This window comes from Hyperolius riggenbachi, chromosome 11 (assembly GCF_040937935.1).
Source record: "Hyperolius riggenbachi isolate aHypRig1 chromosome 11, aHypRig1.pri, whole genome shotgun sequence".
Taxonomy (NCBI): domain Eukaryota; kingdom Metazoa; phylum Chordata; class Amphibia; order Anura; family Hyperoliidae; genus Hyperolius; species Hyperolius riggenbachi.
The window spans coordinates 31,839,645-31,855,913 of NC_090656.1; the positions used below are offsets into that span (position 1 = coordinate 31,839,645).

Sequence of the window (16,269 nt, forward strand, 5' to 3'; positions counted from 1 at the left end):
ATCAGCCGTTCGCCGCCGCTGCCTCCCGGTCCCCAGCGATGACGGCGCCTGCGCTGTCAATCACTGGACAAAGCCCCGGGTAAGTAGCACTTATTTTCATTGAAAAACCTTGATAACTCCTTTAACTCGCACCACAGATTATATTCAGGTCTGGGGACTGAGATGGCAATTCCAGAACGTTGTACTTGTTCCTCTGCATGAATGCCTTAGTGGATTTTGAGCAGTGTTTAGGGTCGTTGTCTTGTTGAAAGATCCAGTCCCGGCGCAGCTTCAGCTTTGTCACTGATTCCTGGACATTGGTCTCCAGAATCTGCTGATACTGGGTGGAATCCATGCGTCCCTCAACTTTGACAAGATTCCCAGTCCCTGCACTGGCCACACAGCCCCACAGCATGATGGAACCACCACCATATTTTACTGTAGGTAGCAGGTGTTTTTCTTGGAATGCTGTGTTGTGTTGTTTTTCCTCCATGCATAATGCCCATTGTTATGCCCAAATAGCTCAATTTTAGCTTCATCAGTCCACAGCATCTTATTCCAAAATGAAGCTGGCTTGTCCAACTGTGCTTTAGCATACCTAAAGCTGCTCTGTTTGCGCTGTGGGCAGAGAAAAGGCTTCCTCTGCATCACTCTTGCATACAGCATCTCCTTGTGTAAAGTGCGCTGAATGGTTGAACAGTGCACATGTCTTTGGTGCGGGTCTGTGGGTTGACTTTGACTGTTCTCACTATTCGTCACTTCTGTTTATCTGAGATTTTTCTTGGTCTGCCACATAGAGCCTTAACTTGAACTGAGCCTGTGGTCTTCCATTTCCTCAATATGTTCCTAACTGTGGAAACAGACAGCGGAAATCTCTGAGACAGCTTTCTGTATACTTCCACTAAACCATGATGGTGAACAATCTTTGTCTTCAGGTCATTTGAGAGTTGTTTTGAAACCCTCATATTGCTATTTTTCTGAGAAAATTAAAAGAGGAGGGAAACTCACAATTGACCCCCTTAAATACTCTTTCTCATAATTGGCTTCACCTGTGTATGTAGGTCAGGGGTCACTGAGCTTACCAAGCCAATTTGAGTTCCAATAATTAATTCTAAAGGTTTTGGAATCAATAAAATGACAACAGTGCCCAAATTTATGCACCTGCCTAATGTTGTTTAACCTCCCTGGCGGTTAATTTTTTTTGCCACATGGGCAAAAATCCTTTTTTTTTTAATTTTTTTTTGTTTTGTTTCATGTAAAGCTACCAGAGTGGTAGCTACATGAAACACCACTAGAGGGCGCATGTGTCCCTCTAGTGCGATCGTCGCCGGCAATAATAGCAAACAGGGGAGCGCGTATATAACGCGTTCCCCTGTTTGGCTTCTCCTGTCGCCATGGCGACGATCAGGATGACGTCATGGACGTCTGCTGACGTCCTGACGTCAGGCGCATCCGATCCGGCCCATAGCGCTGCCCGGAACTCATTGGTCCGGGCAGCGCAGGGCTCTGGCGGGGCCCTCTTTTGCCGCTGCGTGCGGCCGATCGCCGCATAGCGGCGGCGATCAAGCTGTGCGCGCGGCTAGCAAAGTGCTGGCTGCGCGCACAGCACTTTGAATGGGGCGAATCGCCCCAATAGATGCGGAGAAATCCTCCTGCGCGGCATAGCCCGAGCTCAGCTCGGGCTTACCGCCAGGGAGGTTAAACAATTATTGCACACTTTCTGTAAATCCATTAAACTTCATTTCACTTCTCAAATATACTGTGTGTCTCCTTTATTTAACTGACTTTTTTTGTCGTAACAACCAACGATTTATACAGGAAAATCATGACGATTAACAAGGTTTCCCAAATTTCCGCACCCCACTGTACATGTAATTACATACAAATAGGAATTACAATATAAATACTGTACATACAAATAAGGAGTACAATACATGCAAATAAGAAGTAAAATGAGCATTAAATTACTTTTCACTTATTTGCTGTTACCTACTGTAGGTAGTAAAAATCTGGCAGAACCGACAGGTTTTGGAATAGCCCATCTCCTTAGGGGGATTCTCAGGGTTTTCTTTATTTTCAAAAGCATTTAGTAAATGGCAGTCGCTCCGTCCAACTGCCCAAAAAGTGTGCAGCGAGCACAGAGGCTTTGTATAAATCTTTTTCAAGGAGTGTCTTTATAAAGAATAAACGCCTTGTGGAGAATCCCCCATGAAGAGATGGACTAGTCCAAAACCTGTCGGTTCTGTCAGATTTCTACTAACTACTGTAAATGACAGCAACATAGGAGAAAAGTATAAATACTACAAAAAACGGGAATTGGCTCTTGGGTGCATATAGAAACACGCATAATTTATTAATTAATTGCAAAAATTCTAATTACAAACTAATTAAAGAAAAGAAAAATACATACACAATACATATAAATGCTAGAAATATGTATAACCCCACAATGATCATCATCTAAAGGAGGCTGCAGTCCTCCAGAGTAGAAAAGGTTCTGGTACTCTGTGCACATGAAATGGCCTTAAAAGATATATGATAATAATAGATCCAGATGCAAGTTCCATTGACTTTAAGCAGAAAAATATTAGCGCAGAAGCAGAGCATAAAGTTCCTGCATGCAGATTAACTGGCAGTAGAGATGAGCTTCCAGCATTGTTTATATATTTAGCAAATGAAAGCCAAGCATAGCATATGGCAATTAGTTCCAGATTGCAGGCAACTCCAATAATAGCAGTGATATCAGATGTTTCTCTATGTGATCCACAATCCCACTCGCAGACTTGGATGATGACAAGAGTATTAGAGAAATCATAGAAGAAAACGCATTGGAGAAAACGCCAAAGACTCCAAACAAGACCCAATTGCAGTCCATCAGGAGGTTACATCAAGCCATGCAAACTAGGCAGCAACTGAAAGCACTCATCCCTGCACAGTGTGCCCAAAGTTCAGCATAGTTCATGCATTAGAATGAAAATAATGGATCAGCCAAGATTTTCATAGCTACCAGTCCTTGATGTTAGATTTCAGGTCATGGATCAAATAGTGAGGATACATGAAAGCGCCAGGTGACCCCACGACATGTTTCGCTGATACCAATGTCAGCCTCTTCAGGTGATGGCGCAACCCAACAGGTTACTCTGCGCTAGACGCCAAAGCCGCCATAAGAGCGCATTTATGCACCGCCCACCCGTTCCCTCCGTCATACGGCCAATCGGCAGAGTCGCCTGAATCACCTGACGTCATATCCGGAAACTCCCCGCACATCACAGCGGAGAGGACCGGGCAACAGACGCTAGGCGTGTCACAGTGGAGCGCACGGAAGTCCGCTCCCTGTGACGGCAAACTGACACCACTCGGGGACCGCCCATAAGGGCGGATCCCACAAGCGTCAGGCACATCGTGCAAGGCGCCGCTGAATCTTGCAGCGCAGTACTCCCCGACCAGCAAAGGAGGAGGAGACGGGCGGGCATATGCAATACAAAAAAACAAACAAAAAACACAACATAAAGAGAGGAAGGTAATAAAACACATCCTATCTATGCATATAAAGAAATATATATCTATAAATAATGCAATACCCCATACAAGCCTTGATTAATTCACCCGTCCGGAGACCCACACCAATACATCGCAACCTATGCAGGTGACCGGCATAAGTTCCCGGACGGGAAAGCCCACAAGACAGGCAACATATGAAGCAAAAATCAATAATTTTACAGATGAGATCATGTGCATCAAAACACCATAATAATTTGTTGTGTTGTGTTTTTTGTTTGTTTTTTTGTATTGCATATGCCCGCCCGTCTCCTCCTCCTTTGCTGGTTGGGGAGTACTGCGCTGCAAGATTCCGCGGCGCCTTGCACGATGTGCCTGACGCTTGTGGGATCCGCCCTTATGGGCGGTCCCCGAGTGGTGTCAGTTTGCCGTCACAGGGAGCGGACTTCCGTGCGCTCCACTGTGACACGCCTGGCGTCTGTTGCCCGGTCCTCTCCGCTGTGATGTGCGGGGAGTTTCCGGATATGACGTCAGGTGATTCAGGCGACTCTGCCGATTGGCCGTATGACGGAGGGAACGGGTGGGCGGTGCATATCTGCGCTCTTATGGCGGCTTTGGCGTCTAGCGCAGAGTAACCTGTTGGGTTGCGCCATCACCTGAAGAGGCTGACATTGGTATCAGCGAAACATGTCGTGGGGTCACCTGGCGCTTTCATGTATCCCCACTATTTGATCCATGACCTGAAATCTAACATCAAGGACTGGTAGCTATGAAAATCTTGGCTGATCCATTATTTTAGTTCTAATGCATGAACTATGCTGAACTTTGGGCACACTGTGCGGAGATGAATGCTTTCAGTTGCTGCCTAGTTTGCATGGCTTGATGTAACCTCCTGATGGACTGCAATTGGGTCTTGTTTGGAGTCTTTGGTGTTTTCTCCAATGCGTTTTCTTCTATGATTTCTCTAATACTCTTGTCATCATCCAAGTCTGCGAGTGGGATTGTGGATCACATAGAGAAACATCTGATATCACTGCTATTATTGGAGTTGCCTGCAATCTGGAACTAATTGCCATATGCTATGCTTGGCTTTCATTTGCTAAATATATAAACCATGCTGGAAGCTCATCTCTACTGCCAGTTAATCTGCATGCAGGAACTTTATGCTCTGCTTCTGCGCTAATATTTTTCTGCTTAAAGTCAATGGAACTTGCATCTGGATCTATTATTATCATATATCTTTTAAGGCCATTTCATGTGCACAGAGTACCAGAACCTTTTCTACTCTGGAGGACTGCAGCCTCCTTTAGGTCATGATCATTGTGGGTAGGTGAACAGAGGCGCCAGAAGGATAAAAGTATATAACATTTTTAAAAAATTGCTGGGAGGAAGTGGTGGACTTGCCTCCGTTAAAGCAGACACCAAGGACTGTAAATGTATAGATATACACATTTATTAAAAATACCCCAAAGATGCAACGCGTTTCGCGGGCACAGCCCACTTCTTCAGGCAATAAGCAGGGGATAAACAACAGCAATTCAGTTATAGCAAGAAGAGCACCTCTGCTTGCTATAACTGAATTGCTGTTGTTTATCCCCTGCTTATTGCCTGAAGAAGTGGGCTGTGCCCGCGAAACGCGTTGCATCTTTGGGGTATTTTCAATAAATGTGTATATCTATACATTTACAGTCCTTGGTGTCTGCTTTAACGGAGGCAAGTCCACCACTTCCTCCCAGCAATTTTTTAAAAATGTTATATACTTTTATCCTTCTGGCGCCTCTGTTCACCTACCAATATATTTGAGTCCACCCCAGGTGGAGGGGTGATCTACCCCCTTTCTTCCTATCTACAGAGAGCGACTTCTTAATCCTGAGTAAGGACAGGTCTAATCTCCTCACCTGCCTAATGAGTGGTTACCTAGGTGGTAACCCGTGTTTGTGAGTATTACCATCTCACTGTTTCATTTATCCAATCAATTTTGACATACTACACCATATTGGGCTCTCGATTTCTCTTCAACTTTATGATCATTGTGGGGTTATTTTTAGCATTTATATGTATTGTGTATGTATTTTTCTTTTCTTTAATTCGTTTGTAATTAGAATTTTTGCAATTAATTAATAAATTATGCGTGTTTCTATATGCACCCAAGAGCCAATTCCCGTTTTTTGTAGTATTTATATTTCCTTGTTGGCATGATGCATATGGAAAACATTATTAAGAGTGTTTAGCTAGATTTATTTATGATATTTATTCTATATTTTGCGTTTTCACGGTTACCCATCTTTGTGTGCAATAGTGTGGATAGGAGAAAAGTAATTAATGGCTCGTTTTACTCTGAAAGAAATGTACTTCTTATTTGTATGTGTTTACAGGTATTTTACATTTTTCAATTTTTCGCAATAGTGGTCCTTTAACTGCTTGAGGACCACAGATTTATACCCTCCTTGTGACCAGGCCATTTTTTCCAATTCAGCACTTCACAACTTTAACAGTTTATTACTTGGCCATACAACTTGGCACCCAAATGAATTTTACCTCCTTTTCTTCCCACTAGTAGAGCAGTCTTTTGGTGGTCTCTGATTGCTGCTGCGATTACATATTTTATAAATATTTATTATTTTGTTTTACATTTTTATTAACCTTCCTGGCGGTATGATTCCCGCGGCTTCATGAGGTTTTTTTTAACCATTTTTTTTAGCATGTAGCTAGCCTAGCTCTAGCTACATGCTTCCCCCTCCCTGCGGCGTCCCCTCGTACTGTCTGATCACCACCAGCGCGCTTGCCCATAAGGAAATCCCATTCTGAACGGGATTCCCTTGAGGGCTTCCCCCATCGCCATGGCGACAAACGGAGTGACGGCATCGACGTCATGGACGTCGTGATGTCACAGGGAGTCCCAATCCACCCCATAGCGCAGCCTGGCGGCGATTGGCTAGGCTGCACAAGGGGTATGCGGGGGGGCCCTGTATCGCGGCGGGTAGCAGCGATCGGACCAAACACGCAGCTAGCAAAGTGCTAGCTGTGTGTTTGAAAAAAAAATGCAAATCGGCCCAGCAGAGCCTGAGATATCCTCCGCAGCGGCTGGACACGGGGTTACCGCTAAGGAGGTTAAAGTATATTTAAGAAAAAACCCTATTTCTTTTATTCTTCCCCTTCTACCTTAATTTGGCCCTAGACTGCAATCCATACACTACACTACACATACTGTACATAGGCATCAGCCTATGATAGGGATAAGATTGTTCTACATCGCAAGAGCTGTACACATATTTATTTGCTTTTTTTCTTTTTAAATTACAGTCTGCCAGCTCCAATCGCAGCTGGCAGGCTGATTGCGTGGCCTCGCTTTGTTTACAGCAGGGAACGCATGCTTGAGCGAGCACTCATTCCCTGAAAATCTAGCTCCTCGCGAGATCATGCCCCCTGGTGCAATCGAGGAACGAGAGAGCTGCTCTGCGACCGCCACTCTGCGTTAGGCGGTCGAACAGAGAAGATGAGGTTGAGGGGATTTCATCGTTTAGTATTGGTAAGGGGATTTTCTGGAAAGAGATCGAGTTAGGCAATAAAATGGGTAGAACCTATATTGAAAAGTATCAAATGAAAATAGAGTAGTGCACCTGTAGCACAAGAATTTTGGCCTTTGCTTTGCTTGTTCTGAATACAAATTTCCACTGATTGTAAATTGGTGATAGGAGAGCTGACCGAGTGGCCTTGTTGTCATCCATCAGTCCATGCTGCTGCAGAAAGACACTGGTATGCCCCATATATAAGATGCCTTATATATACAGCAGGGGAGGACTAGCCGGGGGGGGGGGGGATTTCCCCCCAGGCCGCCTCTCCTTTAATGATTTAGGGCTGGTGCAGGTTTTTGTATAAGGCAATGTGAACCACTAGGCTGGCTAAGGGAAATAAAAGCATTACAAAACAATTAGAGCTTAGAGGGCAGCCAGGTAAGCTGGTAAATGTACACATCATGATGCAGAGTAGAGGCTTGCCTCCTGCAGGGTCCGTACAAAAAAAACCCCTCTGCTCTCTAACCATCATAGCTCCCAACTGTCCCTCTTTTGAAGGAACAATGCCCCTTTGGATATAAGTGTTGGAGAGGGGGGGGGGGGGGGGAGCCTTGGGGAATTAAGGTGGCCATACATTATATCACTGGGGACATTAGCATTACACTACCAGGAATATTAGCATTACACTACCAGGAACATTACCACACCACTGGGGACATTATCAGCACACTACCAGGCATATTACCACCACACCACTAGGGATATTACCACCACACTACCAGGCATATTACCACCACACCACTAGGGACATTATCACCACACTACCAGGCATTTTACCACCACACCATTAGGGACATTACCACCACACTACCAGGCATATTACCACCACAGTACTAGGGACATTACCACCACACTACCAGGGATATTACCATCACACCACTAGGGACATTACTACCACACTACCAGGGGTATTACCACCACACCACTAGGGACATTACTACCACACTACCAGGGATATTACCACCACACCAATAGGGACCTTACTACCAAGCTACCAGGGATATTACCACCGCACCATTAGGGACATTACCACCACACTACCAGGCATATTACCACCACACTACTAGGGACATTACCCCCACACTACCAGGGATATTACGACCACACCACTAGGGACCTTACTACCAAACTACCAGGGATATTACCACCACACCACCAGGCATATTACCACCACACCACTAGGGACATTACCATTATACCACTAGGGACAATAGCATTACACTACCAGGAACATTACCACCACACCACTAGGGACATTACCACCACACTACCAGGCATATTACCACCACACCACTAGGGACATTACCACCACACTACCAGGCATTTTACCACCACACCATTGGGGACATTACCACCACACTACCAGGCATATTACCACCACACCACTAGGGCTTATTACCACCACACTACCAGGCATATTACCACCACACCACTAGGGACATTACCACCACACTACCAGGGATATTACCATCACACCACTAGGGACATTACTACCACACTACCAGGGATATTACAACGACACTACCGGGGATATTACCACCACACCACTAGGGACCTTACTACCAAGCTACCAGGGATATTACCACCACACCACCAGGCATATTACCACCACACCACTAGGGACATTACCATTATACCACTAGAGACATTACCACCACACTACCAGCCATTTTACCACCACACCATTAGGGACATTACCACCACACTACCAGGCATATTACCACCACACTACTAGGGACATTACCCCCACACTACCGGGCATATTACCACCACACCACTAGGGCTTATTACCTCCACACTACCAGGCATATTACCACCACACCACTAGGGACATTACCACCACACTACCAGGTATATTACCACCACACCACTAGGGACATTGCCACCACACTACCAGGCATATTACCACCACACCACTAGGGACATTACCACCACAATACCAGGGATATTACCACGGCACCACTACGGACATTACTACCACACTACCAGGGATATCTCCATTATATCACTAGGGACATTATCACCTCACTATAAGGGACATTGTCACCTCACCACCAGGGACATTGTCACCTCACCACTAGGGACATTAGCACTACACTACCAGGAATATTACCACTACACTACCAAGGACATTTCCATTACACTACCAGTATTACCACCACACCACTAGGGACATTACTACCAAACTACAAGGGGTTTTACCACCACACCACTAGGGACACTACTAGCAAACAACCAGGGATATTACCACCACACTACCAGGGATATTACCACCACACCACTAGGGACATTACCGCCACACTACCAGGGGTATTACCACCACACCACTAGGGACATTACGACCACCCTACCAGGGGTATTACCACCACACCACTAAGGACATTACCACCACACTACCAGGCATATTACCACCACACCACTAGGGACATTACCACCACACTACCAGGCATTTTACCACCACACCATTAGGGACATTACCACCACACTACCAGGCATATTACCACCACACCACTAGGGCTTATTACCACCACACTACCAGGCATATTGCTACCACACCACTAGGGACATTACCACCACACTACCAGGGATATTACCATCACACCACTAGGGACATTACTACCACACTACCAGGGGTATTACCACCACACCACTAGGGACATTACTACCACACTGCCAGGGATATCACAACCACACTACCAGGAATATTACCACCACACCACTAGGGACCTTACTACCAAACTACCAGGGATATTACCACCAAACCACCAGGCATATTACCACCACACCACTAGGGACCTTACCATTACACTACCAGGAACATTACCACCTCACCACTAGGGACATTACCACCACACTACCAGGCATATTACCAACACACCACTAGGGACATTACCACCACACTACCAGCCATTTTACCACCACACCACTAGGGCTTATTCCCACCACACTACCAGGCCTATTACCACCACACCACTAGGAACATTACCACCACACTACCAGGCATATTCCCACCACACCACTAGGGACATTACCACCACACTACCAGGGATATTACCACTGTACCACTAGGGACATTACTACCACACTACCAGGGATATCTCCATTATATCACTAGGGACATTATCACCTCACCACAAGGGACATTGTCACCTCACCACTAGGGACATTGTCACCTCACCACTAGGGACATTAGCACTAAACTACCAGGAACATTACCACTACACTACCAAGGACATTAACATTACACTACCAGGAACAATACCACCACACCACTAGGAATATTACTACCACACTACCAGGGACATTACTACCACACCACTAGGGATATTACTACCACACTACCAGGGATATTACCATTATACCACTAAGGACATTACCACCATTCCACTAAGGACGTTAGCACTACACTACCAGGAACATAACTGCCACATCACTAGGAACATTACGGCAGGGAACACACCTGACTTTCAGTTTTCCGCGCGCGTTTTTCTGCATGCTTTTTCTGCACACCAAGTGTGTTTCTATGCAGGAAAACGCGTGCATTTTTTCACAGCAGCTGATGTAAATGATAGGGGAAATTGCCAAAATGTGCAGAGTCATCATGCAGAATGTCAGTTTTTTTTTCTGCGTGTGAACAACACAGTAAGTGTGCACTAGCACATTGATTAACATGAGTTCTCAGTTTTTCTGTGCAGAAAAAGCGCACAAAAACAGTCAAGTGTGTTCCCTGCCGTACCACCAAACTACCAGGGATATTAGCACCACACTACCAGGCATATTACCACCACACCACTAGGGACATTACCACCACACTACCAGGCATATTACCACCACACAACTAGGGACATTGTCATCTCATTACCAGGGATATTACCACCACACTGCCAGGAACAAGGTTTTCTTCCCACAAAGGTTACCTACAAAAGTTTTTTCTACAAAGGTTTTAAATTACTAGAAACAAGAATCAGCCTCTTCATTCTTCTTGTGTTGTCACGATATTCTCAGGAGATTGGAAAGTCTGACTGTTATACATATTTCTTTGCAGAACGGCATTCTGAATTTCTGCGGCTTTCAAGTTCTGGAGCCACAGATATCATACGCTGTGGCACATTTTCCCCTGGAGGCTCGTGTCCAGATACTAAAGACCTGGGAAAAGAGGCTGGAGACCATATGGGATGAGACTCCTATCAAATTCCTCCCAATACAAGACTTTAGTGGCATGGAGAGTGGATTCACCTTGAAGAAAGAGGTGGAAGAGGCCCTGTCTGAATCTAAGTATGGTCCAACTGTGGGGCAAAACCTGGGGAAGCCTCTGCCGCCTGACAGTCAGGTGAAGTCTGAGGTCTCCCAGCAGTGATGAGGCCATCCATAATAGAGGACTGTTCAAAGTTGTGGCCGTGGACATCTTGTATTAACCACTTGCCGACCGCGCACTCATAACGCGCGTCGGCAAAGTGGCAGCTGCAGGACCAGCGACGCACATCTGCGTCGCCGGCTGCAGGCTAATTAACCAGGAAACAGCCGCTCTCGCGAGCGGTTGCTTCCTGTCAATTCACGGCGGGGAACTCTGTGAATAGCCTGCGGGCCGCCGATCGCGGCTCGCAGGCTAAATGTAATCACAAGCGGAAATAATCCGCTTTGTTTACATTTGTACAATGCTGCTAACAGTAGCAGCGTTGTACTAGATCAGCGATCCCCGGGCCAATCAGCGGCCGGGGATCGCTGTCACATGACAGGCAGGAGCCTGTTAGAGGCTGCACAGGACAGATCCGTTCCTGTGCAGCCTCCGATCTCCAGGGCAGGGAGGGAGGAGAGGGAGAGGGGGAATCCTGTGGTGGAGGGGGCTTTGAGGTGCCCCCCCCCCCCGCCAGCCACACACAGGCAGGAGCGATCAGACCCCCCCAGCACATCATCCCCCTAGTGGGGAAAAAGGGGGGCGATCTGGTCGCTCTGCCTGGTATTTGATCTGTGCTGGGGGCTGTAGAGCCCACCCAGCACAGATCAGCGAAATCAGCGCTGAGGGTAAAGGCTGGGTCCTCAAGTGGTTAAAGGAATACTATCGATACCCAAGTGTTCTAAAATGACAATGTACAAATAATGTCTAAGTAGCTGTGTAAGCATTTTCCTACTTTTCATGTTGAATATCAGAGGCAAAAGCTGTAATTTGTTGAGGGTAGGATTTCACTATATTGGGACAAATCAATTGCAGAAGGGGTGTCTGCTTCAATGCACAGCCAGAGTTGCATATCAGACTACAGAAAGCAAATATCAAACATATCAAACTCTGAAAGCAAAAACAATATGAAAAAGCTGTGACAATTAGTTACATTTCCTCTTCTCTCTTCAGACACATCAGTCAGAAAAACAGAGCTCCCAACAGCTGCAGCTCCTGTGTCCTGTCTCTCTCTGTCACACACAGAGTTACACATAGAGTTAACTGATCAAGTGTGAGGGGAAATTCCCCTCTCCTCATGGCTCAGTCTGCCTTCAGTTTTGGCATCAGTAAACTTTAAATGTATTTTGCTAACAGTAAACAAAGAAGTTGCTACTAAAATGTATACACCAGTACTTAGCAGCACTTCCCAAACAATTCCTGTGTCAATTGAAAAAAATATGTGAATCGATAGTATTCCTTCACTAGTTAATTCTTGGCTGGGTGGGGAGTCCAGGGTACCCTCCTTCCCCTACACCATTTCTTCTTAGAATTAAAAACTGTAAATATCTTATATGTCTTGTGGAGTTGGAGTCACGTGACCACTAGGGTAGTTTCCCTCTACACCTCTTTCTGGCTCTAGTGGAAAGGGGTGGGGCTTTGCCAACTGTGGCTAGAAGAAGCTGTTTGTGGGACACAGACTGGGAGGTAGGTAGCTACCCCGCTGGTCACATGACTGTAACTTTGGGCCGCATTCGGAAGTACCTAGGGACGCATTTGAAACGAAGCTGGATTTCAAGGAACAGTCTGCTTGATCTACGTAACAGTGGTAGAATTGCAATGCACAGGCATCACAAAGCAATTTCACCAGTGAGCATTGCACAAATAGTGCTGCTCCTGTTCCCTAGGTTACACGCTTGGTAGTGTAGTGCATAACTAGTCTGTACTGTGATCTTCCAGATAGTCAAACACATTCCTTTTGTTATCATTACCTCATAGTGTGTGTGCTATGCTGTCACCTTTTCAGAACATAGTAGTCAGGTGATTTTACATGTAATATTTTGATAATAAATTGTTTTATATTACCATTATGCTTGTTTGGCATTTCTTAAAAAAAAACTCTACTCAAAAATGGCAAATTAGTGTGGACATAGGTGGGATCAGTTGTCTACTCACTCTGTGATGGCGTAGGTGGTGAGACATCCCTACAGTCGTTTGTGTCACCTCCATGTTCCTCTCAATTTAGGTGTCTTTTAAAGCAGACATGAAGTCAGCAACAACAAAAACACCCCAAAAAAGTTAGATACTTGCATCAGAAGCGGGAAGCCCCAGGATGGCCAAGACCTTTCCCTGATCCTTGTTGAGCCCACTGCTCCAGAGCAGGTCCCATATTAATCCATGCCATGCACTGATGAGGATTAACCAATCCGAAACAGTGCAGTCTGTATGCAAGTTGGATTATTGTGGCTCTGTACAATTAAAGCGGATCCGAGATAAAAAAAAAAAGCTAACTATACCAAGTAACTTGTCTAATTATCTTATCTAAAGTTTAGATGGTTTATACAGTACATCTAGCTGCAAGCCGCTTCAACAGTATATGATTTTTTCTTCCTGTGATCAAATGACAGCAGCCATATTCTGCTTGTCATCATTACATATCCAAGCTGCTCTTCATCTCCACCCCTCAGCCTGTGAAAACTCCACTTCCCTCTCCTTTGGCTTGAAGAATGCCCTAGAAATTATATGTAAGGGGCACAATTATGAAATATGTAAAAGTTTATCTCAGATCCACTTTAACAAGCAGACACATCATTGCATTCCAGTAGTTCTGGTGGTGCGTTTAGCTATCAGGGACATCAAAGAGATAATTTGCATATTCAGTAGTGATGCATTGTGGGACACCTCATATGCTCACTCCAACCTGAATTACTACAAATTCTTCTGTTTTAAAAAAGGCAAACTTCTGTTTTGCTTAGCATTTTAGTAAGAGGGCTTTTTGGTTCATTTCAACCCCTTACACACTCCTAGTTCTGGTTCACCATGAGCTTTGCTGGGCAATATGAAACTCTCAGGGGTGTAACTAGACTCAATAGGGCCCTCCTGCAAAAATGCTAGCATGAGGACCCCTTTGTCCCTAAACCCTGTGAGATTGGGAGCCGGCGAATGGCAGCAGAGAGTGTTCTGCTGTGAATCAGCCTCTGGAAGCAGGAAATAATTACACACGCGCCTGCACACGGTTTTTGTGAGCGAATGGGGAGGTTTCTTTGCTAATTTGCTGCACTTGTGGTTGTGGAGAGGGAGGAGGAGGGGCCCCCAAAGACTTTGAAACCCCCTGCGATGGCGGGGGTCGCAGGGGTGATTGCTACGCCCATGGAAACTCTGAAAAAAAACTGATGAGATAAACAATTGTATTTATCCCCCTACTCCTAAAAATGACCTTTTTTATTTTTTAAATCCCAGTTTTCCCAGAACGTCCCTGGGACAGCACCCCTCCTCTGAGACTTGTCTCCCCTCTAACTTTGGACAGGAAGCTATTCAAATATAAATTTGCATAAAGGACAGGCAGCATAGATAAATAGGAGCCACTCACAGAGCTCCCCAGTTGTTCTTCCTGTCCCGGACAGGACGCTTGGAGGGTCTCTGTTGCTCCCATGTCAGGCGGCAGGTGCAGCGCGGGCATTACCAGGGCTGTGCAGGGGACTCAGCGTGCTCGGCATTTAGCGTGTTGGAGGTTTCTCCTAGATCAGCGGTGGATTTATGAGGTCGGGCGGCGCACTAACCGGAAGTTCCGGGCGGAAGCGCAATGACGTCATGTGCTGGCGTCCTACATGACTGGTCACCTGATCGGAACCTGATGGCAGGGGCCGCGGTGGTGACTGCGGATTGGCGGCTTTCAGGGGTAATGAGAGGCAGCTGGGACTAATTGCAGGAGGAGGAGATTTTGAATTGAGAGTATGTTAATACTGCTTGGTGGTTTCATGGACTCATTGCTGTCTGGGGACCATGGAGGACGTTGCTAGCCTTTCCTTACTAGGTAAGAAAATTCAAACCAGCTGCTCTAGGGTTTCCCACTTTGTTTATAAACCTTTATTAAGTACAATCTCCAAAATGCAAAAGGATCCCTGATCGCTTTAAAACCACTTAAAAACAGCCTGTGGAGCGCTCCTCTCTCATGACCCAGCATACTGTCACCCAATCACATCCACACTGGTACTGGTACCACACAATCCGGATTTTCTTCAGAGTGGTGGAGAGGGGTTTAAACAATTGCTGTAGTCAGTTAGATGGTAAGCCGACAATACAATGCTGTTAGTCCCAGTCCATGCACAGACATAAACAGCCAAAGCAAGCCTTGTAAGCACAGTTGGCAGCGCTGCTAAACAAGTGTCTCACCAGTCCCTGGGCGCCCAGTGCTTATTCCTCCAGCTCTTGGTCACGGCTGAGTCTCCAGACTGCTGTTTCCTCTCGCAGCACTCAACCACACTGCATCAAACAGCGGGGAGCGGCGATTCAGCGTCCACTCGGTCCTCCCAGCACTTGTCAGCTTGGAGTGAGGAGTTCACTACACAGGACGGGACGTGACCCCGCCCATCGACGCGTTGCGCCCGCCCACTGCGAGCTTCGTCAGGATAACCGGAAGTTCCGGGCAGAAGCGCAATGACGTCATGTGCTGGCGTCCTACATGACTGGTCACCTGATCGGAACCTGATGGCAGGGGCCGCGGTGGTGACTGCGGATTGGCGGCTTTCAGGGGTAATGAGAGGCAGCTGGGACTAATTGCAGGAGGAGGAGATTTTGAATTGAGAGTATGTTAATACTGCTTGGTGGTTTCATGGACTCATTGCTGTCTGGGGACCATGGAGGACGTTGCTAGCCTTTCCTTACTGCAATCTGCAGAGACTGCTTCTGATCCCTCTCTAGTGAGCAGATATGTGTGTATTCTGCGGACGTGTTGATTTGGTTGTAGTGATGGCCTGTTTTGTGATCTGTTTTTCAGCCTAAAAGTCCGTACACACGCCGGACTGCAGGCAACGACGGGTCTGTCGTCACCTCCCGCTGGGCGGG

General features: G+C 46.3%; 1 protein-coding gene across 2 annotated transcripts in view; it reads left to right on the forward strand.

The window, feature by feature from the left end:
* LOC137538980 (NAD(P)H dehydrogenase [quinone] 1-like) overlaps positions 1 to 13,292 on the forward strand; it is a 148,425-nt gene extending 135,133 nt beyond the window's left edge. For both annotated transcript variants that reach the window (XM_068261433.1, XM_068261432.1), the window contains exon 6: positions 11,098 to 13,292. In XM_068261433.1, the coding sequence (XP_068117534.1) occupies positions 11,098 to 11,409 (312 nt within the window). In that variant the 3' untranslated portion in view covers positions 11,410 to 13,292. The remainder of the gene's footprint in view (positions 1 to 11,097) is intronic.
* Positions 13,293 to 16,269: the final 2,977 nt, after the last annotated feature.